At 36.2% G+C, this 27,964-nt stretch overlaps 2 protein-coding genes across 3 annotated transcripts; both read right to left on the bottom strand.

Moving 5' to 3' along the window:
* Positions 1-172: 172 nt before the first annotated feature.
* On the bottom strand, positions 173-16,492 carry tonsl (tonsoku-like, DNA repair protein). Of its 2 annotated transcripts, none has more exons than XM_042773573.1 (28): positions 16,227-16,492; positions 15,306-15,401; positions 15,014-15,156; positions 14,758-14,941; positions 14,503-14,632; positions 13,434-13,605; positions 13,190-13,304; positions 12,816-12,961; positions 12,492-12,644; positions 12,243-12,368; positions 11,217-11,412; positions 10,597-10,652; positions 10,419-10,508; positions 10,260-10,332; positions 9,986-10,149; positions 9,328-9,451; positions 8,724-8,953; positions 8,172-8,637; positions 7,232-7,422; positions 6,655-6,755; positions 6,420-6,576; positions 5,022-5,100; positions 4,619-4,926; positions 3,699-3,870; positions 3,418-3,593; positions 3,061-3,134; positions 2,809-2,942; positions 173-626 (listed from the first exon to the last, which is right to left on the bottom strand). In XM_042773573.1, exons 1-28 carry the CDS (start codon positions 16,249-16,251, stop codon positions 424-426), a joined length of 4,284 nt encoding a protein of 1,427 aa, XP_042629507.1. In that variant the 5' UTR covers positions 16,252-16,492; the 3' UTR covers positions 173-423. The 2 variants fall into 2 exon arrangements, with proteins under 2 accessions (XP_042629507.1, XP_042629508.1); XM_042773574.1 differs by having other exon boundaries at positions 7,232-7,419.
* Positions 16,493-16,909: 417 nt separating this feature from the next.
* Positions 16,910-27,964, bottom strand: LOC109076761 (erythroid differentiation-related factor 1). The gene is made up of 24 exons (XM_042773377.1): positions 27,864-27,964; positions 27,581-27,647; positions 26,730-26,855; positions 26,390-26,514; positions 26,155-26,305; positions 25,984-26,070; positions 25,745-25,866; positions 25,192-25,303; positions 24,955-25,102; positions 24,751-24,862; positions 24,543-24,654; positions 24,194-24,463; positions 23,927-23,998; positions 22,829-22,976; positions 22,544-22,735; positions 21,814-22,014; positions 21,399-21,620; positions 21,051-21,277; positions 19,746-19,904; positions 19,515-19,664; positions 19,260-19,413; positions 19,052-19,167; positions 17,961-18,133; positions 16,910-17,554 (listed from the first exon to the last, which is right to left on the bottom strand). The coding sequence occupies exons 1-24, from the start codon at positions 27,962-27,964 to the stop codon at positions 17,389-17,391; spliced, it is 3,513 nt and encodes a 1,170-aa protein (XP_042629311.1). The 3' UTR covers positions 16,910-17,388.

The raw sequence follows: 27,964 nt of genomic DNA, 5'->3' as shown, positions 1-27,964 counted from the left end.
CTTAGCTATTATAAATTCACTGTAAATCACGGCTTCTTGGGGCTTATCGTTTTATTTGACACCAGTTTTCTTCCTCTTTTTCTTTAATTAAATGGACAATAAATGCATGAAACTCATGTTTTGAGACGTTTTTGGTCTTTTCCAATTTTTGGAGATACTTTTACAAAAAGAGGATGCTTGAATTAGTATTTATTGGTCAATCAGCACCACACATTAATATCTCATGCCCATTTCAAACAATAAAGACAGTTTGCAGAAAGACTAAATAGAATAAAATGGGTTAAACAAATATATGTGTCCATACAAATAATTACAATAAAAAAAAATACATAATGACAGCACACATGCTACAATTAGACAGCATTTACAGACAAATGTTTTCAAGCATTTGTCCATTAGACTAATTCTACTGCCAGAAATAGTTTATTGTGAAGCCGCGGTGATGCTCAGCATGCATTTGGAGTTGCGAGAAAAGACATGCACGTGTTCTGATCTCCGTCTCCAGGTCTGCTGCAGTGCATCCTGGTCTAGTTTATTGAGACTCTGGGAGCACAAACGCAGATCTCGAATGTGATCAGACAGATTGTCCAAACAAACATCACCCAAAGGTCCTGACACCTGACAGCCTGTTAAGAAGAACAAGAGGAACTTGAAATATGACAGGACACATTCACAGTAACAGCGATCATTATCAAACTAATGAGCTTCTCAAACAGCTTTTCCTGTGAGATACTGCAAGATGCTTCTACTCTGAGATTATGATGTGACTGCATGCAGCTATTACAAAACATGATGCTTAGAAAACAGTGTCAGAATGTGTCATCACTTTAAGTTCATTTGAAATCTACTTCATGGTATGCTGTCAAACCAAAATTGATTCAGATGCCTTCAAAATTTCATACATTATCACAAGTTTATTCGCTGTAGTTCTATATAGATATAGAAAATAATAATAAAATGTGTCAAGAGCTCAGAATTAAACTGTCAGAACAATTTCATCTTGATAATGTCAGATAACACTTAAGCAAAACATGCTCAGGTCAAAGTGTCTGAATAAGTTGTGGTCCCAAATTTTTATCCATTTTACTGGTAGCCCACTGTATGAAGAATTTTTGGGCATAATGTATCACAGTTTACTTTATTTGGCCATCTTCACTTACATAAATGTATGGAAGCCAGTTTCCACCACTAAATAAAAAATAAAACAAGGTAATTGTGAATTTTTATCTCACAATTCTGACTTCTTTTCGCAGAAATGTGTGATATAAACTCACAATTCTGACTTTTTTTCTCGGAATTGCGAGTTCATATTAGAGACCTGCGCGGGACGGATTTTTCCCGCAGAAATATATCTTATCTGGTCCCGCTCCTGCCCACAACATTCATGTTTTGCTGCGTGCAAGATTTGGCATGGCAGAATGCCAGCAGCGCTTCCTTTATGATCACTAAAAGCTGACATCTCAGTTAATCGCAATCTCATAAAACTCTGTTATAACACAATAAATATATGCACAATTAATCTTTCACAAAGTCTACACTTAATGTGCTAAAATGAGAGGATTCGTGAGCATGCAATTTCAGCATTTCGGCACCTTCCAGAAATCAACAGCTGAGTCTGTGATTGGCTACATTGCGCAACCCTTTAAACACGTGTTATACCGTATTTTTCGGACTATAAGTCGCACCTAAGTATAAGTCGCATCAGTCCAAAAATACGTCATGACGAGGAAAAAAACAAGTCGCACTGGACTATAAGTTGCATTTATTTAGAACCAAGAACCAAGAGAAAACATTACCATCTACAGAGGGCGCTCTATGCTGCTCAGTGCACCTGTAACCTGTCAGATCGGCTGCATATTTTACAATATTTTACAGTTTGTAATTTGCAGAATAGGATTTTCTTTTTGGGGGCATTTTGTTTGCATTCAGTCTTTCTCAGTTTCTCTTAAGTTAATATTTCAGTTAACAGTTTTCAGTTGTTTTCAGTTAATGTTTTCAGGGGTATGCTACAGGAGCACTGAGCAGCAGAGAGCACCCTCTCGCGGCTGTAGACGGTAATGTTTTCTCTTGCTTCATTTCTCTTGGTTCATGTCAAATTAATTTTGATAAATAAGTCGCACCTGACTATAAGTCGCAGGACCAGCCAAACTATGAAAAAAAGTGCGACTTATAGTCCGGAAAATACGGTAAATAGAAACTATGCCTAGCTTGCGCATGTCAATCATTTTAATTTTAATATTAGTTGTTCTATTTGCTTTTGTGCAACAGATAAATAAAAATGTTATATATTTTAGACACTTTATGTTTAGATAATTTCCCGCACCCGCACACGCCCATCAAGAGTTGTCCCGCGCTGCATCCAGTTGCATTGGGTCCCGTGGGAGTGCAGGTCTCTAGCTCAAATCTCGCACTTCAGACTTTATAACTCACCATTCCGAGAAAAAAAATCAGAATTGTGCTTCCCTTTTGGAGCAATAAAATTTGTTACTTGTCAAAAACTGAATGACATATTCATACTAGTGATTTCTCCTATTTTTGATCAGATGCTCAGAAAGCAATAGTACAGGTCTGAATTGCCAGTAAACCTATTACAGGGAAAGTACCTTCAAATTCCCTTTGTGTTTAAACATCTTGCTCAAGTTTATCATCGTTTAGGGGTTTGAACCGACAACCTTTCTATTATCAGCTAACAGCCAAACCACTGGCAGAATACAAAAGCAAAATACACAATAAAATGACAATTAATGCATCTGAGCTGACGAGACACTGGAGATCAAATCTAAATATCACAGGAAGAAAAGAAAATACCTTGAAGATTGAGATGGGTCAAAGGTCGCTGGGCCTCCATGAGGGCGTTAAGGAGACTTTGAAGGCCGACTGAGGTCACTGAAGGATTAGCAGACAAGTCCAAAGACACAAGAGAGGGACAAACAGGAAGACACCTAAAAATATCCAAAATAGATCTATAATATAGCTGCAAACTGAAATAAGCATATAAATGATTCTTTAGGTTTTGTAACAAATATTTCAGTACAGTAGAACAAGAGTTGAATGATTCACCTAGCAAGCAAGAGGACACTGTGGTCCGTGAGGCCATTTCCAGCCAGATTTAAGTGCGTGAGTGCACAGTCTCCCTGGAACCCAAACATTTAGTCAATATTATTTACATAGCAGTTGAATGATGCAGACTTTAAAGCAGAGATTAAATGGCATCAGGGCCGGAGTTTAATTCTCAGAACCAGCCCACAACCCATACTAAACATCTTCAGCACAAATTCTTGAATTGATGACTGTTTTATCACTCGAAAGGGGCGACTGACTGACAGGTAGGAGCAGAGGTTGCATTAAACAAAAAAAAAATCACTTTTTAAAAACATTAAGTTAACAGAAGTCTGGAGTAGATGGAAGTAAGTGTACTTGTGTCAGGAGTTTAGTAAGGATCTCCATCGCAGGCTGGTCAGATGGGCCTCTACAGACTGCAGACAGCTGAAGGTGTGTGAGACAGTGCATCGGTAATGTCTTCAACACAAGCTCGAAACCAGTGGAGCCCAGTGCATTATGGGAGAGGCACACTGACCGCATATTCCCAGTGCCTGTGAGAGCATAAAATAATAGACATAAACGCGGTGATTTAATGTGCTTGTTGAAAAACAGAGGTCTAACCACTTCAGATCAGATGTGTCTGATGGTGCACTCACTTGCCAAGGCGTTGGCTAAGAGCAGACGGTGTTGCTGGAGGAATCGCGCAGAGAGGCCGCAGGCTTGCAGGGACAGAGCGGAGAGCATGGGACAGGCGGACAGAAGACTCACTAGTGCCTGTGTCCAGCCATCGCCCAGAGGATTCATGCTTAAATTCAACTCCTCTAGACACTACATAGACAAAAGGAGAATATAAAGGAGACAGAGAGGAAATTCATTTAAAAAATACATTTAAAAATAACAAAATTATTATGGAAACTCAAAACTCTGCATCATTATACAGTATGCATCAAAGTATATTATGCAGTACTCTTATCTTAAGACGATGATCAACAAGTAATCTGTCAGTATATATTTCATGAAGTGTGAATTTCACATCTGTTCTTTTAGATTTGACCATAAACACTCAAGAAACCACTGAACCGAAAGCAGGGAGGAGCTCATTTCTTCTCAGAAAGCAGCAAAACTCCTGACCACATACTGACAAGACAGTCACAATTATCTGATATTCATTCTTCACACGTCTATATTAGCTGCAGGTTTCTGCTGTACAGACTCATGCATGCTGGGGCAATTGTGCATTTACTGAGATCAAAATGAAGATATGCTTGTTAAAACTCAGCTATATAAATGGTTGATATTGAATTTTATACTATTTCATCTAAATAAAAAAAACAACAACTTTAAATCAATCATTTCAAATGCTACAATCGAATTTAGTATATTGAGGATGTTTTTTAAAATGTTAACAGTTATTCAAAATGTAAAAATAGGGAAAAGAGCATTTAATATCCAATATCAACTGATTTCAATAAATATAAAAGAAATTGCATTAAGAAAAACTCTGTTAACAAAACTGATTTAATGTCTGTCCCTAATCGAAGAACTTATTTTACTGGATGAATGAAAGCACACTTACAGGGAAAGCAGCTTGACTCTTCGTTTCAAACGTGTCCAAGGCTTTTCTGAGCCCCTCTCCGGTGATCTGATTGGCTGATATGTCTAAAATCCTCAGTCTGGGCATAGTGGCAGCAGCAGACATCAGCTCCGGAAGGAGGTCGTTGTTCAGACGGTTGGCAGAGATGCGCAGCTCCGTGAGGCTGGCCTGCAGTTTGAGCGCTCGGAGGAGAGGAGTCAGAGCCGCTGGAGGCAAACTGAGTCCACAGACGTTCACACAGGAGCTGCTGTCCTGCACCTCACACAGCCGAGACACACGCCGGTTCTCCTCTAACACACACATATGAAACAAACACATTTTGTGATCGATTTCCCAGAGTTTTTTGTGACGAGAAAGATATTTAATACAAGACAGAGTCACTCACCCACTGTCAGACTCTGACAGGCTTTCCTGTAGCGCTCAGGGAGAGGAGGAAGATCCCATGAACACACCTCAGCAACAACCTGCAACAGGAAGATTGACCAAAAGATGAAAAAAGAAAGGTTTGCCATTAAAAACAACTTCAACTTTCAGCCGGTTCACCACACAAAGACACTGTCTGGCTTCAGAAGACTTACAATACAGCATTCATTTTGTATGGACTACTTCAAGGTTTTTTTGTTTTGTTTTTTTCATTTTGGAGCTTGACACACTTTGGTTTAAAGCTAAAAAGCAGCCTGTGCTAAACTGTTAATACCATGGAACAATAAAACAAAACAGGAATTTCATACTTCAAATGCATCTATTTACAATGTAATACTGTTTTGAGTCATTTGTTTTTAATATGATTGTGCAATTGGACTGATGCCTTACTAAATCATATGCAATTATGACTAATACTACCTGGTTTGTGTCCATCAAGTTACTAATGATTAAAGTGATAGAAAAAGACTTGAAAAGAAAGTAGAAGTACTTTTTGTAAAGTAAAGTATTTGAATGACTACATCATACAATTCTGATTTTGGTAATATCACTAGACTGAAAAAAATATTTATTTTGGTTTATTATGACATTAAAAGAAACCGCAGACTAGTGAGCGATATAAACTAATTAGCAATATATATATACACACACATATACAATTTTATATTTATATATTTATATATATATATATATATATAGTATATATATATATATATATATATATATATATATATATATATATATATATATATATATATATATATATAAATATATATATATATATATATACACCACATATATATATATACATATACACACACATATACACACATACATATACACATATATATACACATACATATAATATATATATATATATATACACACACATATATATACATATACACATACATATACACACATGCATATATATACATATATATACATATATATACACATACACACATATATATATATATATATATATATATACATACATATTATACACACATATATACACACATATATATACACACATATACATATACATGTCTATTAATTATTAAATGATATTATATAATACAAAACTTTTATATATCAGGTATATACATCAGGTTTAAAAAAATGTAAATCAAGCATGTAAATGCAAAAAAAGTATGTAAATTACTAGACTATACATTTATGACCACCCAACTGAAAAAAAATATTATTTATTTATTTTCCTGGCAAATCTTTTGCCCCCCCCCCAATATGTTTGTTTTGCTACAATCCCTCTTTAAATGACTGTAATTTTTGACTTTCATTCTTTAAGTAAACAAATAACACTACAAAAAGTCCAAAAATACACAAGACCTCTGACCTCTTCATTGGTGTGCAGCACAGCCAGCAGTGGATCGGTGGGTAAGAGCAGAGCGCCCTCTTTCTGCAGGGACAGACGCGGCAGTAATCCACACGTCTGATAGTAACGCTGAGCGGCCTGATCACACAACCACGCCACCGTACAGGAGTCTGCCTCACTGCACAACATCTACAATTACATACACTCAGAACTAAACACTGAACACTATCTGACACATACGAAAGCAGCATCAGACCTGTGTGGAACGGGAATCAAGAACACATTGTCCTGAACTCTGACCCTCATCCTGATCGGTGCAGGAACATGAGCTGTTCGGTTCTGGAATGATGCTGGTGGCTTTAAAAAAAATGATAATCATTACTCATTAACCCTGATTAAAAAGGCATTCAATAAACATATTAGTCCGTAAGTATAAAACACAATTAGTATAATGCAGAAATAGAAATATCAGATTTGTTACCTCCTTTTTGACTAATTTGTTTAGTAACTGCCAAGAATTATGACATTTTTACACTAAAGTGTTAAAAATACAGAATAACTGCATTTTTTCCCAAAATTGTAACTGAATGCCACTTGATAAATTAAACATATTACATAATCTCATTACTTTGTAACATGTTTTAATACTTTCTACATTTCATACTGCATACAAATTCACATATTCTTTTTTTAAAAATAGCAAGCGCTTTACAGTATATACCAGTGTTTTCAAACCTGTCCTGGAGGCCCCCCATCCCTGCATATTATGCACGTCATAGTACACTAGCATACCATTCCAAACACAACCAATGGCATAGTGAGGTCTGCATTACCATCGACTGATGGGTAGGAGGTGCATGCTCATGGATGGGCTCAGATTCTTGGGTCATGATGGGACTCTGTGACCTGCTGACCTCCCTCCTGCCAAGATTCACCATCCCGGGCATTTGATTCATCTTCACCTGCCGCGGCTTATTAGTGCCTTTTTTCAGAGACAGACCCCTACTGGAGGAACTCTGAACTGCTATGAGAAATAGTGAAACAATTTAACAACAGGCAATTAAATAGTTCAGCATCATTAATATCTGTATATTAATTATATTATATGAATATCATACAAAATATAATATTTTGTGTCATACAAATGTATTCTATATTAATTATAACATTATATTATACAAAAATATCTGACTTTCATGAATGTTAATTTCAGTGTTGGGAAATGTTATTTTTGAAAGTGTTTCATGAAATGTGTTACATTACAATATAAATCATAATATAAGAAACTATTAATTATAAATAAATTTAACAAAACTCAAAAAATTAAAAAATATCAATAAAAAATTTTTACACATTTTTTTACAAACCTCAAAAATATTAATTGTTAGACATTAAATGTAGGATTTAACTTACCATTATTCATTAAAATTGTACTATTAATCATGTTATAAGAAAGTAGTAATAATAATGTTTAAGGAAACTTGTGTTGCATTACTTTAACATAAAAAAAGTAAAGGAGCTTAAAAATTAAAAGAAAAAAGTTTAGACATTAAATTTAGGATTTAACTAACCATTATCAAAAAATATATATATATATATATATATATATATATATATATATATATATATCTATATATATATATTATATATTATATATATATATATATATATATATATATAAACAAAAAGAGTAACTGAGAAATGATTCTTACCCCTGGAACTTATTTCTCATTGTGTGTTCTTCATAATCATCTTGAATCTAGATGTCAACACCTCTAGGATGAACTTCAGCAGAAACTGAGAAATGATTCTGATTTCTGGAAGTTATTTCCCGTGGGACGTTGTGCTCAGAAACTCTCCGTTTCTTCTTAGGCTGCACATCCCTCAGGTCATCCTCCAGCCAATCATCTGCCAGATACTGGTCCTCTGGTACCAATGCTGTTCTGCTATTGGCTGACACTGCTGGCGTGCTGGTGAAGGCCGGCTCTGATAGGCTCTGAGAGAAGAGGCGGGATTTGGCGCTGCCCAGATTCTGCATGGCCTTCTGATACTCCAGTCTGCCCGATTCTGACTGCGGGGGCAACACGGCCTCTCTGAACTCATATGCAGAGGGCACATCCTGACTGGGTGGGAATTCCTGCGAGGACTGGACAGCTGGGGAACGCGGTCTTGACCGAACGGGACGAAGAGGACTGAGTGAGCAATCCGAGTCGGAATGATCCGAAGGACTGCTCTTGTTCTGAAGCAAAAACAACTGATTAAATGAATTCTTGCTTAAAAATTAGAAAAAAATAATGAACGATTGTTTCAGAAAAGCAACATTACCCCGTACAAAACATCTACTTCCATCCCTCGTGGCCGGCGGGCTGGGCCTGAGGTGCTCCTGTGTCCCGGAGCCGAGTTTTTTGGAGTTGGGACGGTTGGAGCGGGACAGGGAGTGATCTGCTGGCATGCGGGCCGTGACTCCTGCAGCAGCGGTTCTGAACACTCAGCATCAAACAGCTGACTGTCCTGAAGCTCCTTCTGCTGCCGTGGAAGAGCCGACACAACTGAGACTACAGGACAAGACAAGGAGATTCATTTATTTATTTTAGAGATGTTATTAGATTTATTGAAAGTACCAAAACTTACTCAAGTAAATCAAATGTTCTATTCTATTTTGGATCAATAAATAAGCTAAAATCGAGATAATCGGCATCAACCCAACGTTTAATAGCTCTCACTTGAGACAAATAATGCACATTTTCTGTTTTTCTGAGGGAGTTTTGAGTAATTCTTGTTCAAAATATGAATTTAATTCATTAGTAATTTTGTGAATGTCTCATGTGTCATCCTTAACATGCAAAAATTTATATAATAAGCAATACGTTGTCTGTCAGCCCCTTAAGAAACATATTGCAAAATAAATCAGTAATGCTTATCTCCTCACCGTCTCCTGACAGAGCTCTCTTGATGAGTTTTTCAGTTTCCAAACACTCCTGCTTTGTCTCTTGGTCCAGCTGTCGGCTGTAAGTCTTAAACCACTGACGCAGGGTGTCCAGAGGAGTGTGTCCCTATAAATAAGTACGTATAAGAAAATTGTGCTTAGAGTAAAAAAAATTTAAAAAAAAAATAGCCCTGTGTTGTTGATGTGTTTATGATAATGCTAGTGTAATGTGTCTTGTATAATCTTGCAGATGCTGCTCTAATGCTCAAAACCATTTATTTAATCAAAAATACAGTAAAAACAGTAATATTGTGAAATATTATTACAATTCAAAATATTCTATTATGTTTTAAAACATAATTTATTTCTGTGATGGAAAAGCTGAATTTTCAGCATCATTACTCCAGTCTTCAATGTCACATGATCCTTCAGATATCATTCTAATATCATTCAAGTGATAATATTTTGTATTATTATAAATGCTGAAAAACGTTTTTTGCCGCTTAATATTTTTGTGGAAACCGTGATGCATTTCGTTCAAGATTCTTTGATGAACAGAAAGTTCAAAAGAACAGCATTTATTTGAAAAATAATAATTCAACAGATGCCACATTTCTGTTTATTTGTTAATAGGTATTTGTAGCATGTGTGTTTGCCTGACCTTGCCATTGCGAACAGTGACCGACGCTCCTCTCTCTACCAGCAGCCGCGCAACATGGAAGTGGCCGCAGTTTAGGGTGTCATGCAGGGGTGTGACACCCTCACAGTCTCGACCTCCAGGGTCGCTTATATTTGCTCCACGGTCCAGCAGGAGAGCTACAATCTCTGAAAGAAACAGATTTCAGTCTCCCTGATGAGCTATACCTATACTATATTATATATTATATATATTGTATATATATTTATATATATGTTAAAATTGCCGGCTGCAGTACCTTGATGACCGTAGTTACAGGCTTCATGCAGAGCAGTCCACCCGCAGTAATCTCTCAGGTTAACCGGGTGACCCTGTCAGAGAACAACAAACACACACATCAAATACATTCTCAAGCCATTTCACTCTTAAAAATTGAAGTACCAAAAGCCAAACACACCTGGTCAAGCAAGTACTGAACCTGCTTTAGGTTTCCCTCTATACAGGCCCTGTGCAGAACCGTCTCGCCCTTCTCATTCCGTCGGTTCCACTGCACAAACAACACCGAACAACAAGATGAACAAACAATACATGAGAAGAGGATGAAGTGCAACAAACCACAGTCTCTGAGATCTCACCCTCTTTGTCTTCCTCCTGCCCGTTACGGTCTTATCATAACCCTCCAGATCCTCATCTGCACAAACAGATCATTCACTCACTCAGACACAAACAGACATCCTGATAACATGCATGAATAAACATCTTTATTACATCAAAACAAACTGGACTAAGCCATTATTTATCATTATAAAAAACACTGCATTGCACACTGCATAACTGAACATATAAAATAATGTTTATTAAGTGAAATGGAGCCAATAAAATAAAATAAAAAATTAGATGAAGCACTTAAACCTAAAAAAAAAATAAACATAAAATTAGAAAGGTTACCTTAGCAACTAACTAAAATAAAATTTTCAAAGATTGTTGAAATACTAAAACTGAAATAAAAGAAACTAAAGCTAAATAGAAATATTAATGAAAATGGCAAAAGCACTTAAAAAAATTACTAAAACTTAAAATCAAATAAACACTAAAAATGCATGTAAAAGCAAATTCAAAATATTAATAAATACTACAAAGTATATAACTAATACTAAAATAACACTGGTACCACTAAAGTACATTATCTGCATACCAATAATCCTCATAAAATGCATTAAAACTAAACTCTGTATGTGGTGTGTGTTTGTATTACCAGAGTCAGAGTACTGTATGTCACTGTCTTCCAGTGGTTCACTGTTCTCCACCTCCTCTTCCTCATCCTCCTCTTCACTGTCCTCCAGTCTCAGTCCATCCCGCTCACACAGTTCCATCAGCCGCGCCTCAGTGTGGTCACACTGTGAGGAGCCGCAGCGTCGCTGGGCCTGTAGCCACGCTCTCAAAACACGCCTCTGAAATCACACATTCATCTTCATTTAGCAAATACTCTCTAATTCAAAGTGACATTTCATTTTAAATTGAATTGAGTCATGTAGGTTCAAGGACCCAATCAATTTAATTCCACAAGGGCGCTATGGTTTTAATGATAAATACTCAATTAAAAAAAATCTTTTGATAAATACAAGTAACAAAACATTAACTAACATTTAAATAAAATCAATATAAAATAAAATATATATATAAAATAAACTTACAAAAAAAATTATAAATACAAAAAAATAAATAAACTTATAAAAAAAATATATACACAAATTAGATATATATATACCTCTTTTACTTCAGGATTCTTTGATGTAAAAGATAAAACGAAGAGCATTTATTTAAAATATATACACAAATTAGATTTTATATATATATATATATATATATAGAAAAGATTATATAATATATATTTTGATAATAATATATATTCATGTATCAAAAGTTTGGGATCAGAACGATTTTTAATGACGGCTAAATAAATGCAGCCTTGATGAGCAGAAGAGACTTCTTTAAAAAACAAAAGTCTTACTGATCCCAAACTTTTGACCGGTAGTGTAAATGTACTAAATCATTTACTGATTGATTTTGGTAAACATTTTGTAAAGTAAACATTAACTGCAGAAAAGTTGTGCATGTGTTATAGACTATCTTTAAATTAAATTAAATAGCATGATATTGTTCATATCTCGGACATCAGCCACTAGCCAGTACCATTGTTTTTACAAGTAAACCTCTTCAGATCATAAAAACAGTGAGGCTCCTGCACATTAAACTATGTGTGAGCATTCTTTTAACTAACCTGAAGTTTGTTTAGTCCTGATCTCTCAGCACAGCTCAGAGCAGCGCTGAAACTCTGATCGAGCGTCTCCATAGGCTGTCCAGTCTCCTCCTCACAAACAGCTATATTCAACCACGTCTCACACTCCTGAAAAACACAAACACAAGATAATCACTGAAACATTTCTCTGAAGATGATGCACAACAGATCTGATACATAAACTGAGTAGTAGGCAGTTTATGAGGAGTTTCTGATCCCTGGCTATGTTACCTCTTTAGGGTTGCCCTCTCTCAGCTTTAGTTCTTGTCTGTACTGTTCCACGGCCCTGTGATGTTGTCGCAAATCTGTGTAAGTGGCCGCCAGTGACACGTGAATGACGGCTAGCTCACGAGCAGGCTTCCCTAAAACCTCTGCACACACCAGCTGATGCACAAACACATGAGGTAAGAACTTCAAATAAAGCTTACACAGAAATTTACCGAACATTTATAAATAAAAATTAAAAAAATAAAATAAAATAAAATGAGACAGAAATTAAAAATATGGATGCAATATATTAAAAATGGTTTTGGGGGGTATAGTACTACATCTTACTTGTGCTTGATAAGCTTCCAGAGCTTTGTTGTAACAGCCCACTTTACAGTAAAGATCTCCCAGCTGCTCTGACAGATCCATGGCCTCGTGGGAAAACTTATCAGTCACTTCTGTTGCCATCTGCTCCAGCTGACAGCCCCGGATCGCTGCAGCAGACACACATTCAGTCAACACCATGTCAGTCTCTGCTAATACTGTGATTAGAAGGCAACGTATGTGAGGGTGTCACATTCTAAATCTCCATTACGCTCCGAGAGATCAGCGCTCAGCCTTAAGCTGAGCAGTTTTAAGAGATAAACCACTTTTAGATCTCCTGATCTGACAAAATCTGTCAAACTGATGTGAAGCCTCGCTCACAGATGTTCTTATCTCACCGTGTTTGAAATCTCTCTTGACGGCCTCACGATCAGAAGGCTGCTGGGAGCCCAGACAGAAGGCTTTTTTCAGAGAACGCCGCGCTGCCGCAAAGTCACCAAGATAAAGCAATACCTGATACACACCAAAAAAGAAATACACCTGTCAAAAATCATTGAAGGGGACAGGAAACAAGGAACTACACAGATAAAAGCCAGCAGATGTAGGTGATGTTGCTGTCTGGAGATGTCGTGAGATTGTCACCTTGCCGATACTATGGAAGCACTCGCTCTCACTGAACTTGTCTTTCATTTTGCGGGCACATTCTTTCGACTGCTCAAAACAGCGCATGGCGCGCGAGTGCTGCCCGTTGCGGAAGTGAATGCTGCCCAGGTTGAAGTTGGCACGATACAGATCCTCTAGAAGGTTGTTTTTCCTAGAGGAAAAGAGGTCAGATATCCACAACATGGTTTTGTACCAAAATAAGCACAATGAAGAATTTCATATTAGCGAATTAATTCTACAATGAAATGTTGCTCTTTTATCTGTGTGAGAAACAAAAAATAAAACAGAATATCGTATTATATTATAAAACACTCTTAACCTACTAAAAAGGTTGTCCTAACAAATATATTTTCATTATTCAGTTATATAAAGTTTATATAAATTATTTAGTTATATACATTTAGTAATCTTCAGTGATTTGATATTAAAAAAAAATATTACAAACACAACATTTCAGTGCATTTGTTGCTTTGTTTGTTTGTTGGTTTACTTTAAATTTAACCAGCTACCAATGTTACTTTCATGGCATGAAACTTGTTTAATTAAATCATATATAAATCATCAATCAATTAAACAAACATATATATATTTTTAAACCAAAACAAATACATATTTCTTTTTTTGTTAATAAAAAGTTAAAAAGGACAGCATTGATTTATCAGCATCTTATCAATATCACAGTGCATCATGGTTTCCACAAATAATGTTAAGCAGCACAATTGTTTTTAACATTGATAATAAACATAAATGTTTCTTGAGCAGCAAATCAGCAGATTAGAATGATTTCTGAAGGATCCTGTGACACTGAAGACTGGAGTAATGATGCTGAAAATGCAGCGTTGCATCACAGAGATAAATGACATTTCACAATATATTCAAATAGAAAACCGTTTTTTTAATTGTGATAATTTTACAATATTACAATGTTTTTTGGATCAAATGAATGCAGACTTCTTTTAAAAACATTAAAAAGTCTTATTGTAAAGCTTTGAACAGCAGCAAACATTGCATTCTTCACTTGTTTATAGACAAAAAAAAGGTTTCTTACTCAGCGATGTAGATGCTCTGTCGTATGAAGTCACTGCAGCGCTGCGGTTCCTTCATCCCATCATACACACAGCCCAGATTCAGCAGGAGACGGGCTTTCATCTCACTCAGCTCCCGTGGCGATACGGTACCTGCAGAAACAGAGATATACAGAATACAATGTTTCCTTTTCCAGCAAACATATCACATACTAGTAGTAGTAGTATTCTGACCAGGTAAACCATAACATTGTATATGCATAAATTCATTCTTTAACCTTCCAGCCGCTCATCTACAATAGCTAAACTCTTCTTGAAAGCATCTTCCGCGTGCTTCAAGCTGTCCCGTGAATTATCCGAATCAAAGAGGAAGAGGTATGTTCGTCCAATAGTGGCCAGAGCCCTCTGCTCCTCTGCTGCATCATGGACAGATCGAGCCAGATTCAGATGAAGCCTCTGGTGCTGAGAGAGAAACTCTATGTGAGCATGACTCCACGCAATCACTCCGATTCTAACTAACATGTGAATGCAAACCTTCAGGGCAGCTTTGATGTTCCCCAGTTCTGCGTAGCATTCTCCAATCTTTCTATTGGCCACAGCAGAGCCAATCACATCGTGCAAAATCTCAGACAGCTCCAATTCCTGACGATGCTCTTCAATAGCAGAGTGATAGTCACCTAGAAAACAACAATTGGGTTAAGACACCACAACTTTATCAATAATGGTGATAGTTCACAAAGCAACACTTCTAGGGTTTGAACCTACAGCCTTTGGGTTAAGACACCACAACTTTACCCATTAAGCCACGTTTATTTTTAAGTCTTACCTGTTTTAGCGTAAACCTCCCCCAGCTGATTGCAAAGACTGGCTTCTTCTTTCAGGTTATTGCTGCTTTGGGCTTTACTCTTGGCCTTCTGTAGTTCTGCAAACACATGAAGGAATGAATGCAACTTATACACCTACATACATGCATTTTGTATTAAACATGTATACCTAACGTTACCAAATTATACAAAATCATAGTTGTTTAAACACATTGACACAGTAAATTGAAAATATATTCACTATGATATGCAGTATTATATGTACTAATTATATGCCACTAATATAATTTTTAAAAGGAGATACATACATATACACACACACACACACACACACACATATATATATATATATATATATATATATAATAATTTACTGTATTTATTTAAACAACTAAGATTAAGTATTGTTTAGTATATTGTTCTATACCATATCTGTTAAAACAACTCATATTAAATAACTATATTTAATAGTAAATTATACACATATGACAAGCAATCAAACCAAAAAGAGGTTATTTTTACACACACACAAATATATATATATATATATATATATATATATATATATATATATATATATATATATATATATATATATATATAATATATATATTAATATAATATATATAATTTACCCACACACACACACAGTTAATGTATAAATTATTTACATATTAACGGAAAAAGGTTTATTTTATACAATTTAAATGTCAGTTAGAAATTATATTTGATTGTTTACATATGTATATGTCAGTCATAAATTTTAACTTACGTATAACGTTACATACGTAAACAATCAAATAAATAAACATGTGGAAGGTGTCGGGTTAAATTGGAATACACATTTTTTATTAGTATTGATCAACAAATAACAATAAATCACAGCCGATGTCCAAAAATAATATTATTGATGATAAACTTACGCTTGATCTCTTTTGTAGACGTCATCTTGTCCACTCAGTAGGATCTCTACAGCAGATTACGCGCATCTAATAAATAACAAATACTACCTGCGCGCGAACAGCTGTAGTACTTTAAAACACGTGCTCACTGATCACTTTACAGCGGTTTTAAAGCTGATCAATGCTTATGATCGTCTAAATTCATAGATGAGCCGATTCTTTCAAAGTGGCGCGCCAAAGTTCACGGTACGGAAATATTGTGAGATGCTGATTGGCTAGTGCGAGTGACGTCAGGAAGCTCCCACAATGCTCTTCCTGAAAATGTCCACATTGAGAGGCCATCTTGATAAGGTTACCGTCGTTCCGTTTTCTCAGTAAAATTGTTATTTTTAACAATTAACAATTATAAAAAAAAAAAAAAAAGAAGCCACATGTGCTGATGAATTACACATATAGGTTTAGAAGAAAACGTTATTTTACTTCATTCTGATTACCAGTAGTCCCAATTATATTTATCGAATATCATTAATGTTATAAAATACTTGAAATGTATTAAACTATATTGTATAGGACCATGCTGCTGTGGCTTTATTATAAGGCTGAAATACATATCAGAGCATGTCACACTTTAAACTTTAAACTTTAAAACAAGTGTTTCAGTTTTGAAAAAAAAAAAAAAAAAAAAAAAAAACCTTGACAGTGACTTTGAGCAGCTTTGAACTTTATTAAAGACTTAAAAGCCAAGCAATCACAAATGTTCACATTGCTGTATCTGGATAATCAGCCCTGTTGCACTGACCTTTAAAAATTATTGCACATTTTTATTGAAAACCTGCATTATTATATTTCAATTCACAAGCTTATTTATGCACCAGAAAAAGAAAAGCCTGGAAGAGTTGTTAAAACATAACCACTGGTTCACATTTTGTACATCTCGTCTCATTAGCAAGAAATATCTGCTATACAAACAACTGTACATACAGATTAATTGCCATAATTATCAACCCAACTCTTGTAGGAAATCCAGCACAATGTGAGAATAAGAAAGGCACTGCTGGTGAGGGTTGTGTTTTTAATTCCAAGTCACTTTCCAAAACTAGCAAGATTGTTTCAACTCTAAACTGTTGCATGCTTGGCATTAATGATGTCATTTAGAATTACTCAAACTGATGCAACTTCATTCTCAAGATGATGATGATCTTGCTTCATCGCTTCCTGTTGGTGTTTTTAGCTGATCCAGCAGCTCCGTGAAAAGGGAAACCCTCTGGATGAGCGGGACGGACTTTTCGGCCCGCAGGAAGCGAGAATATACATTCTTGTAGATCTTCACCTGCTCCTCTTCTTTACCGCTGCATATGAAAACACAAAACCACCACATACACAATAAGTGCCACATAATCAAACACTATAATGCCATTTGCTTCTATATGACTGGATATGTAACAGTGTTATCGTTAACTAAAACTAAAAATACTAAAAACATTAAAAACAGTTAACTGAAACAAATTAAACGTTAACATAATAAAAAAAAATTTTTAAAAATTAAAAAAATGGTCAGTTTGATGTAAAAAAAAAAAAAAAAAAAAAAAAAAAAAAAAAAAAAAACAGAATCACTAAAACACAACAAATTTACTGAAACTTAAATTAAAATGTAAAACTAAAAACTGATTCAAAATATGAATAAATACTAAAATAACACTGACTGAGTTTATATGGAATAAGGTACTGAAGTAGGTATATTTTTGCATCTCTCACCTAACTTTGCGTTTGCTTGCAGTGCTGAGTTTAATCAGTTGCAGCAGCAGGAAGGAGAAACTGGGCTCAAAGACGCCGATTAACTTCACAACCTCTTCTGTGTTGAGCTCAGAGGAAGGAGAACTATCTGAGTGAAGTTCTTCAGGTTTGTCCGAGTCTTCTGGCGTCGACATCTGTCAACATCACATAACAGTGAAAACTGACCATTCAACGAAGAGATCAATGTATTTATAGAGGACAACGGTTGTTATTTTATTATTATTATTATTATTATAAATAATAATAATATTAATACAAGACACTTTTGTCTAAGGGACTTACAAATGAGAAATCATCATTGTTAATAAAAGTATTATTATTATTAATAATAATAATAATAATAAATAAGACAGTTTTGTCCAATTGAGAAATGATGATAATGATGGTGATGATAATTAATAATAATTAATCCACGCAAGGGACTTACAAATGAAAAATTATTATTATTACTAATAATAGTAATGATAATAAATATTAACCTTAATATAATACACTTTCATCCAAGGGACTTATAAATGAGAAACAATTATTTATTTATTATTATTATTATTATTAACAATAATAATTCATATAATAATAATAATTTAAGACACTTGTTGTGTCCAAGGGAATTGCAAATGAGAAATCATTATTGTTGATAATAATAACATGAATAATAATAAACAAAATCTTAAAGATATAAGACACATAATAAGACACTTTTGTCCAAGGGAGAAATTATGAGGATGATGATGATTAATAATAATAATAAAAAAACGAATATAATAATCATTACATGTTAATGCAAGAGACTTACAATTGAGAAATTATTATTATTTATATTACTAAAAATAGTAATTATAATAAATATTAATCCTAATATAATAACCTTAACATTATACGCTTTTATCCAAGGGACTTATAAATGAGAAATAATAATAATAATAATTATTATTATTAATATTATAATTAATGATAGTAATCCAAATTGACAATCTTAATAAAATAATCTTAATATAAGACACTTATAATTAGAAGCTATATTATTATTATTATTATATATCTGTGTATACCTTTTCCTGTTGCTCCAGCAGCTCTTTATGAATGAGTTTGAAAGCGTGACGTGTTTCACACATGATCTCTAGTGCTCCCGTCAGAGTCTTCAGTTTCACAGCACTGCTGTTCTGACCTGGAAAACACAACAAAACATCCGATATGAGGCTCTACTCGTGTCCCATCGAACTCTCCCAGATGATATTTCCTGCAGTGTGTGTTTCTCACCCGCCATGGTGAACTCAGCGAAGGCTACTCTCTCCAGAAGCGTGCGGAGCAGCTCGCACGGGGCGTCACTCAGACTTATGAAGAGCCGCACAGCCTTACTGTAATGCTGCTCTGCCAGAGCTCTGTGCTGCTTACGATCGCTCTCGTCTCCAACCTGAGAGAGAGAGACGGGACCAACAACCCATGTGGGCACATGTTAATACTTATTGTGTGTTGATGATGAAGGTGTAGAGAGGCACGTGTCTGATGCTGTACCTGGTTGCGGTAGCAGCTGTGGTACATTGAAGCCAGTCTGTGGTGGATAGTGGCTGCTCTGTACTGGTAGAGCGGCTGGCGAGCGGACTCCGTCTGCAGGTCGCAGAACCTCAGGGACTTCATCATGGTCTCAGTGACTTCCCTTTCGATCTGAAACACGGTACGCTCATGTCAAGTGGAGTTCATCATTTCTGCAGTGTGCACAGACAGAATGAAGTATGTGTGTGGTACCTGCTCCTGTGCTTTACGGGACAGCGGCGCGTAGTCCTGGAGGAGTGTGGCCAACGTGAAATACGTTGTAGAGAGTTCCCAGTTAACAGAGTCCCAGACGGCTGAGTGACTCTCCCGGCAACCCAGAGACTTCAGCGCCCGCTGATAGTAATCTATCGCCTATTGATGGAGAGAGAGAGACAGAGAGAGCGAGAGAGAGAGAGATAGAGAGAGAGACGGCTCCTGTGATGCAGCTACAACGACAAGGACCTTCTTCCTGGACTTATTATAGAGGATGTATTTCACACAAATTAATTTAACAGACACTTTTATCCAAGGGACTTACAAATGAGAAATTACTACTACTACTAATTATAAATATTGATATAATTATATTATTATTATTATTATTAAACATTAACAATCCTAAAATAATAATCTTAATATAAGACAGTGGTATCCACTTTGTATCCGACTACAAGAACAATGAATAAGAATAATGAATAAGAATAATCATAATAAATATTATTATTACTATTAATAAGAATACAAAAATAATAATAATTTCAGATTTGTAGATGGCTGAAAATTAGATAAGTGTCTTATGATTGTTATTATTATTAATAATAATATAATCTTAATATAAGACACTTGTATCCACTTTTTATCCATCTACAAGAGAACAATAATATTTTTCTTATATTTTTATAATGATTTTATTTATATATATATATATATATATATATATATATATATATATATATATATATATATATATATATATATATATATATATATATATATTATTTTATATATTATATATATATAATTTAATGATAATACTTACAATATAATATATAATAATAAAAAATATTAACATTTCCAATTTGCAGATGGATAAAATGTCTTAACATATTTAACATAATATTTATTACAATAATTATTATTATATTAATATAATAATTAGATAATATAATTTCACTAACAATTTTAATATAAGATGCTTATCCATGGGATATACAAATGAGAATTTATTATTATTATTATTAATAAACATTAATGATCTTTATATAATAATCTTAATAAAAGACACTTCAATCCAAGGGATATAAAAATGATAAAGTATTATTATAGCATTATTGTTTCTCTTGTAGATACAACATCTTATATTAAGATGATTATATTAAGATAATATTTTATAATCATAATAATTTCTTATTTGTACATCCCTTGGATAAGTGTCTTACATTAAGATTATTATATTTCTGTCAATAATTATAATAACAATAATGACACTTCATGTCCAAGACCATATGTGTGACTAACCTTGTTGTAGTAGAGGGCCTCTTCCGGTGAGAACTCGCCGCGGCTGTGCTCTGATGTCGTGACGCAGTGAGCCTGAGCGCAGATACGCATGAGTCGACCGATGTTACACAGCAGCAGGGCTGTGTTCACAGAGTCTGAAATCGCATTGAAATCCTGCATGCCCTTCTCAAAACACGAGAAACTCTTCTTCCACAGCTCCTGCTCGGCCATGCACACGCTCCTGCGCACTGGACACAGAAAAAGCTATACTTTACAAACAACTCTCAAACTATTTGTCGAAGGATTTTCGACAAACCACCCCAACGTTTGTTATTAAAAAGTCTAATAGAAAACCCAAGAAGCCCTCACCTCCTTGTTTCTCCGCCTGCATGGCTGCGGCCTGGTTCATATAGAAGACGCCCATCTCGTTGCGGATGTTACCGAGCCGTTTCAGAACCTGACCCAGCTGCTCCTGTCCCAGGTCCTTCAGAACTCCTGAGGTCAAAAGGTCATGGGCGGCCTCGTAACACTTGCTGCTGACGATCAGCTGATACTCTGGGTCTGAGGCCAGATCAGTGGCCATGCTAAAGGCTGAGAGAGGAAAATAACAGTGTCAATATTCAAATGTTATAAGACAGTGTCTCTTCCAGGAGTTTTAGTATCCAATCCATCTCCTAAGAACAGTGAAATCTCATTTGTCCAATGAAATCTCATCAGCTGCAACCATAACGCACACCATTTTATGATCTCTTCATTAAAAGAGTGTGTGATCTAGTGCTTAGACCTTGGCAGGAGCTCTCGCGGTGCAGGCAGTGGAGGATCTCCTGGTCATCTTTAGTCTGGTAGTTGTACTCCTCCAGATATGCAGCTCTGTTTGAGGCATTCTGGGCCAACATGAGCTGAACATCTCCACACAGAGACAGACACTGGCAGTGGAACAGAAGCACCTGTGGGTGGAGACCACCATTTATGGAGCAATACGCATCTATAGGGAGAGAGAAAGCACATATCGAACAAGTTTGAACAGATTAGGTCCAAATAAGGTGCTTAATTGACGTTCTCTAAAAAATTTTTTTTTAAATTACTGGTTTAATCTGAACATGCACGTGTAGAATAATCACTACTCTTCAAAAGTTTGAGGTTGGTAAGATATGTTTCAGCATTCTTGAAAGTAGTCTCTTATGCTCACCAAAGCTTTTAAAAAACAGTAATTTTGTGAAATATTATTACAATTTAAATAACTGTTTTCTATTTGAATGTATTTTAAAATAAAATGTATTCATGTGATGCAAAGCTGAATTTTCAGCATCATTACTCCAGTCTTCAGTGTCACATGATCCTTCAGAAATCATTCTAACATGCTGATTTGCATTTATTATCAATGTTGAAAAAAGTTGTGCAACTTCATATTTTGTTAATTTCTTTGAAAATAAAAATCTTACTGACCCCAAACTTTTGAACAGCACTGTTTGTCCTGAAGTTATCTGACAACACTGAAAGGTGCTTGTTCTTACCGTGGCACTGCAGAGCCAGTTTGATATAGCGCAGGGCCCGTCCGTACTTCAGCAGGTTGGTTGCAGCATCTGACAAAACATAGTATGCTTTTGATGCTTTCAGGAACAGCTGCAGTTTCATGCGGTGCTGCCATGTGCCAGGTAACATCCCAGAGCGTGTCGGCACCTTCAGCTCCTCGTTACACGGACCCACTGTGTATCCCAAGATGAAGAGGAACACCGTAAATGACCAAATAGTGGAAGACAAATCAGTATTTGAGGGACTGAATGGATGGGATGACTGACCTCTGTCCAGCAGCAGAGCAATATCTTGCTCCACATCCCTGGCTCCGTTCTGACTCCGCTCCTCATATTTGAGAGGGATAGGTGTGCTGGGGTCAGCCGCAGGAAGGTCACTCTCTTTCTTTATGCTGCTGTCCACGGCTTTTAAACCCTACAGACACAGGTGAGGGTTTGCTTTAGTGTTTTTGGATGGATGGATTGATGGATGGACAAGACAGAATGATGGATGGATTGACAGAAAATGGAACGATGGATGGAACGATGGATGGATGGATGGATGGAACGATGGATGGATGGATGGATGGATGGAGCGGCGGATGGATGGAAGAATGGATGGATAAGATAGAATGATGTGTGGATAAGATAGAACGATGAATGCATGAATGGAAGTATGGATGAGATAGAATGGTGGACAGATGGATGGACAAGATGGAACAGCAGATGGATAGAAAATGGTTGGATAAGATAGAACAATGGATGGATAAGATAGAACAATGAATGTATGGATGGAAGAATGGATGGAAGTATGGATGGATGGAATAGATAGAACGGTGGACGGATGGATGGATGGACGGATGGACAAGATGGAATGGAGGATGGATGAAAGAATGGATGGATAAGATAGAATGATGGATAGATGGATAAGACAGAACAGTAAATGTTTGGATGAAAGTATGGATGGATGGATGGATGAGATAGAACAGCAGATGGATGGAAGAATGGCTGGATAAGATAAATTTATGGATGATAAGATAGAACGATGAATGCATGGATGGAAGCATGGATGGAAGTATGGATGGATGAGATAGGACGGTGGACCATTGGATGGACAAGATGGAACACTGGATGGATGGGAGAATGGCTGGATAAGATAGAATGATGGATAAGATAGAACAATTGATGGATGGAGGAATGGATAGATGGATAGATGGATAGATACGTAGATAGATAGATAGATAGAGGATAGACTGATAGATAGAAGGTGCTTGACTATGGTTATGGTTAGTGAACAAAGAATGTTAATTTCACAGTCCACAGAACTAAGAAAAAAAATGCACATGAACAATAATATGAAAACAAATAGTGATCTTGTTCTCTTACCTTCAGAACATAGCTGAGAACCAGTCGGCACTTCTCCTCCTTGTCTTGTGACACCGGAAATGCACAGTTGGGCTGGAAGGCAACATAATGCTAATAATATGATACATTGGTAACATGATGTAAATTTATTGTGCAAATTCATGCAAGGTGGAAAAAAGTACATTCACAAACATCTAAACAGAACATTTTAACATCTACTATACATCAGGCAGCTTATATTCAATAATATTTGTGTTAAAATAAAAAAAGAACTCTAAGATCTCTTACTCTGATCTGATGTGTGCTCTTGTATTTCTCTGGAACCGATAGCTCCCCGACAGACCTGATGATGGCCACAGCTTTGGAGTCGTCCTGCAGCTCAGAAGAGGTGCTGTAGGAGCAGCTTTCATCTTCCTCTTCTTCCTCCTCCTCCTCCTCTTCATCACTGTAGCTGTCTTCAGATCCCCCGCCCCTCAGTGACTCCCCGTTCCCCTCGTCCTCACTCACGTCATCCAGCTGAAACAGCTCTGCCAGCATGTAGTGAGCAGAAGCGATGATCTACACCAGCAAACAGAAGGAAACATCAGAAATCATGCATCAGCTCAGGAAATTAAAGCAATGTAATAAAGCTACACACCTGTGGATGTCGCTCCTCATCCAGCAGTTTAATACAGTTGAGCAACAGCGTTCTGATGGTCCCATAGTTCTTCCTGTTTTGGCTCTTCTTCAGAATCATGTTGCTGGCCACTCTGTCATGCAAAACAGCAAACAGATTTGTTTCTAATGCTTACTGAGAAACTTGTGGAAAATAATTTGAGAATGGTAGTTATGAATGTAAATCATACTTGTAGAGAAGCACTGCTACAGGAAGTGTGAAGGGATTCTGGCATTTCTCCTCTGCCGCCTCCTCGCATAGAGTTGTGAGGTCATACAGCTTCACGATGTCACTTCCACTAGCTGGATGGACAAAACAGACAGACATCAGTGATTGAAGAAGTGACTTCAGATGAAGCAGTTTGAAAGCAAGCTAAAGAACGTCAGCCACCCACCTTTGAAGAGCCAGTACGTGTGTCCTTCTTTGGTACAGTTGGATTTCAGGAATGACAGGATATTCTGTGCGATGTCTTTCACAACCCGCGTCGAGAACGTGGAGTTCTCCAAATCCGGGATGTCCTCTGTCTTTATCATTTCATATTTCTGCAAATGAGATGAGAGTTATTAGGAATTTGAATATTATAGTACATCAACATGTACAAACCTATTTAATAATCACCAAATCATCTTACCTGCACAATGCCATTGACGTGAAAGCACATGACCAGCTCTGGTACATTACACATCAAATTATCCAGCCAGTAATCAATTCCTGTGAGAACGTTGATTGGTTTGTTGTTGTCCCTGTTAAGAAAAAAAGTGTAATATTTAAAATAAATCTCTGGAATATTTAAATATAGGGGTATTTATAGTAGAGTACATAATATACATTCCCATTCAAAAGTTTGGAAATATTTATTATTATTATCAATGTTGAAAACAGTTTTTTGTGGAAATGTATATTTTTTTCAGGATTCTTTGATTAATAGTAAGCTTAAAAGAACAGCATTAATTTGATTTTTGATTTAGATTTTTTTGGTAATACTATAAATTTCACTTTTGATCAATTAATGTATTCTTGTTGAATAAACTGTATGTTTGTTTTGTTTTTTTTAATCTTACTGGCCCTAACTTTTTAACTTGAGTGTATACAGAGAGCAATAATCCAGATCAAAAACAACAAACATAAAAATAATCCTAAAAATCTAAAAACACCAAATATGGCAAATAATGTAGAGCTCTAACCTGAGTCGTAGACTGACTGCTGGGTATCGACCGCCTCCAAATATGGGCATATTTGATCCCACAAGCATGTGGATGTCCTCAAATGTCCATAGAATATTCCGGACAAAGTCGTTCCTCAAATCCTGAGACAGTGAGAAAGATAAAGGAAAAAAATACAAATACAGTACGTATGTACTGTGATGTACAGTGTGGTTCTGATTTATAATGGAAGCCGGGGAATGTTAGGTAAATGCTATTACCTGACTGTTTTCCCCTTCATTGAACAATGTGGGCAGATTCTGCTCTTTGGGAACTGAAGACACGTGACCCAACGCGTATGTGTCCACCTGCTCCTGAGAGACGAGTGGACAAGATGATTCAGCCTTAAAAACACTGAGAGCACATGACAGTAGAGGAAAGGCTGACCGCACCTCCTTTGGTATCGCAGACTCCTCGGATTCAGCGGTGGAACTGTTGAAGGTGGCAGGCCAAGACGATCCTTCAGCCGCCGTCCCACAACCCTCCTCTGCCGCCTGCTCTGTATCTGACGGCACGGGCACTGCAGTCCCGTCACTGTTAATACTGAAACACAGAAGAGTATTGTGAATGTAAACGATGAAATCCGTGCTGCCATGGGGATGGCAATCCTGTAAAGTCAGTTCTCACCTGTAATACAGAAACTTTGAGAGGATTGCCTTCTCGTTCCAGTGTTCTTTACTTTTCTTCTTTCTTTGCCACTTTTGGTCAATGAGACGCTGATAAAACTCCTTCAGCCACGTCCAGTCACCAGTCTACAGGGCATTTGCAATGTTATGACGGCATAAACGCTCCTTTCGTACATAAAAACACTTTGAGCAGCATAAATAAAGGTTTTCCGGCTATATAATTCAGTATTTTGTTTGTAAGTTCGGGGAATAGCCACTAGAAGGTTAAATGGATATGCATTTTGGGCTCCTTAACAAAATACAACACAGCTAAGAGAAATAAGCAGACTGTTTCTGGTTACCTGTGATGACCTCATGAATAGTTCCTGAATGTCCAGTTCATCTAGCAGCAGCGTGCTGCCGACTCTGTGAACAGCCATGCTGACATGAGATTTACTGTAGGGGATCTTCAGCAACTTCTTGATGTTCTGTTTAAATTAAGAATAAACAAGAAAGTGATAAATAAACAGTTCAAAATGTAAGCCCCCAGTTTCACAGACAAGGCTAGTCCCAGAATAAAATGCATGTCTGGGCTGTTCCACCTGAAAGAAACTTGCACTGACAAAACTTATAAATATATCTGTGCCATTGTTTTGTCTGAAGATGCACACTTAATCTAAGCCCTGTCTGTGAAACCAGGCTTAAGTCTCTTAGCAAGCCAGCAATTTTTGACTTCAAAATTCAGTAAGAACACTAATATTGTGAAATATCATTACAACTCAATATATCTGTTTTCTATATGAATATATTTAAAAATGTAATTTATTCCTGTGATGCAAAGCTTCATTACTCCAGTCTTCAGTGTCACATGATCCTTCAGAAATCATTCTAATATGAATGACATTTCTTTTTATTATCAATGCTGAAAACAGATTAATATTTTCAAAAATCAACAAAAGAACAGCATTTACTGTTTAATGTCTTCACTGTCACTTTTGAACAATTTAATACTTCCTTGCTGAATAAAAGTATTAATAATTTTTTTTTTAAATCATGTAAATGTAAAAACATAATGTTCACTTATATTATCTAATATCATTATATTAAAATATGTGACAGCAGAGTGCTGTGATCAACCGATCAGAACCAAGTATTCTAGAAAGCCACTTGAATTTAATCATTTATCATGTCATATGAAGAAGAACGGACCCACCTCTGAATCAGAAACAACATCAACATCATCACCGATACAATCGATGAAGTCGTACGCCATCCCAAAACTACAGTGAACAAAGAAAACACAAGAATGCATGGAAAGATCAGCTTCACTGCCATCTCAATATGTACATTTAGTATGAAAGTGTGCATTAAGCTCAAACAGTAGAACATGACACTCGCAATGCCAAGGTCATCATGGGTTTGATTCTCAACACAAGTCACTCTGCATAAAAGCATCTGCCAAATACATAAATATGAATGTGAATTAATGGAGATACCTGGAGAAGGGTTTGCTTTTCCTGCTGGATCCGAGTACGGTGGTCCCAGCGGTGCCCAGCTGAGTATTTTCCCGCAGCCAGTTTGCCCTGTACAAATTCAT

This window comes from Cyprinus carpio, chromosome A17 (genome assembly GCF_018340385.1).
Source record: "Cyprinus carpio isolate SPL01 chromosome A17, ASM1834038v1, whole genome shotgun sequence".
Taxonomy (NCBI): Eukaryota; Metazoa; Chordata; class Actinopteri; order Cypriniformes; family Cyprinidae; genus Cyprinus; species Cyprinus carpio.
The sequence above is the reverse complement of the archived record's forward strand: the minus strand, read 5'-3'. Positions and strand labels throughout refer to the sequence as shown.

What these genes read in the sequence shown, in the direction of transcription:
- LOC109076761 (XM_042773377.1), bottom strand. Translation starts at nt 27,964, where the DNA reads ATGAATTTGTACAGGGCAAACTGGCTGCGGGAAAATACTCAGCTGGGC. An exon ending in CACGTACTGGCTCTTCAAAG is followed by an intron (nt 24,863 to 24,954) that starts GTGGGTGGCTGA and finishes TTGTCCATCCAG; the next exon opens with CTAGTGGAAGTGACATCGTG. An exon ending in GCAGGCGGAGAAACAAGGAG is followed by an intron (nt 21,278 to 21,398) that starts GTGAGGGCTTCT and finishes TTCTGTGTCCAG; the next exon opens with TGCGCAGGAGCGTGTGCATG.
- tonsl (XM_042773573.1), bottom strand. Translation starts at nt 16,251, where the DNA reads ATGACGTCTACAAAAGAGATCAAGC. An exon ending in GGAGGTTTACGCTAAAACAG is followed by an intron (nt 15,157 to 15,305) that starts GTAAGACTTAAA and finishes GTTGTTTTCTAG; the next exon opens with GTGACTATCACTCTGCTATT. An exon ending in TTACTAAACTCCTGACACAA is followed by an intron (nt 3,135 to 3,417) that starts GTACACTTACTT and finishes TTTGGGTTCCAG; the next exon opens with GGAGACTGTGCACTCACGCA.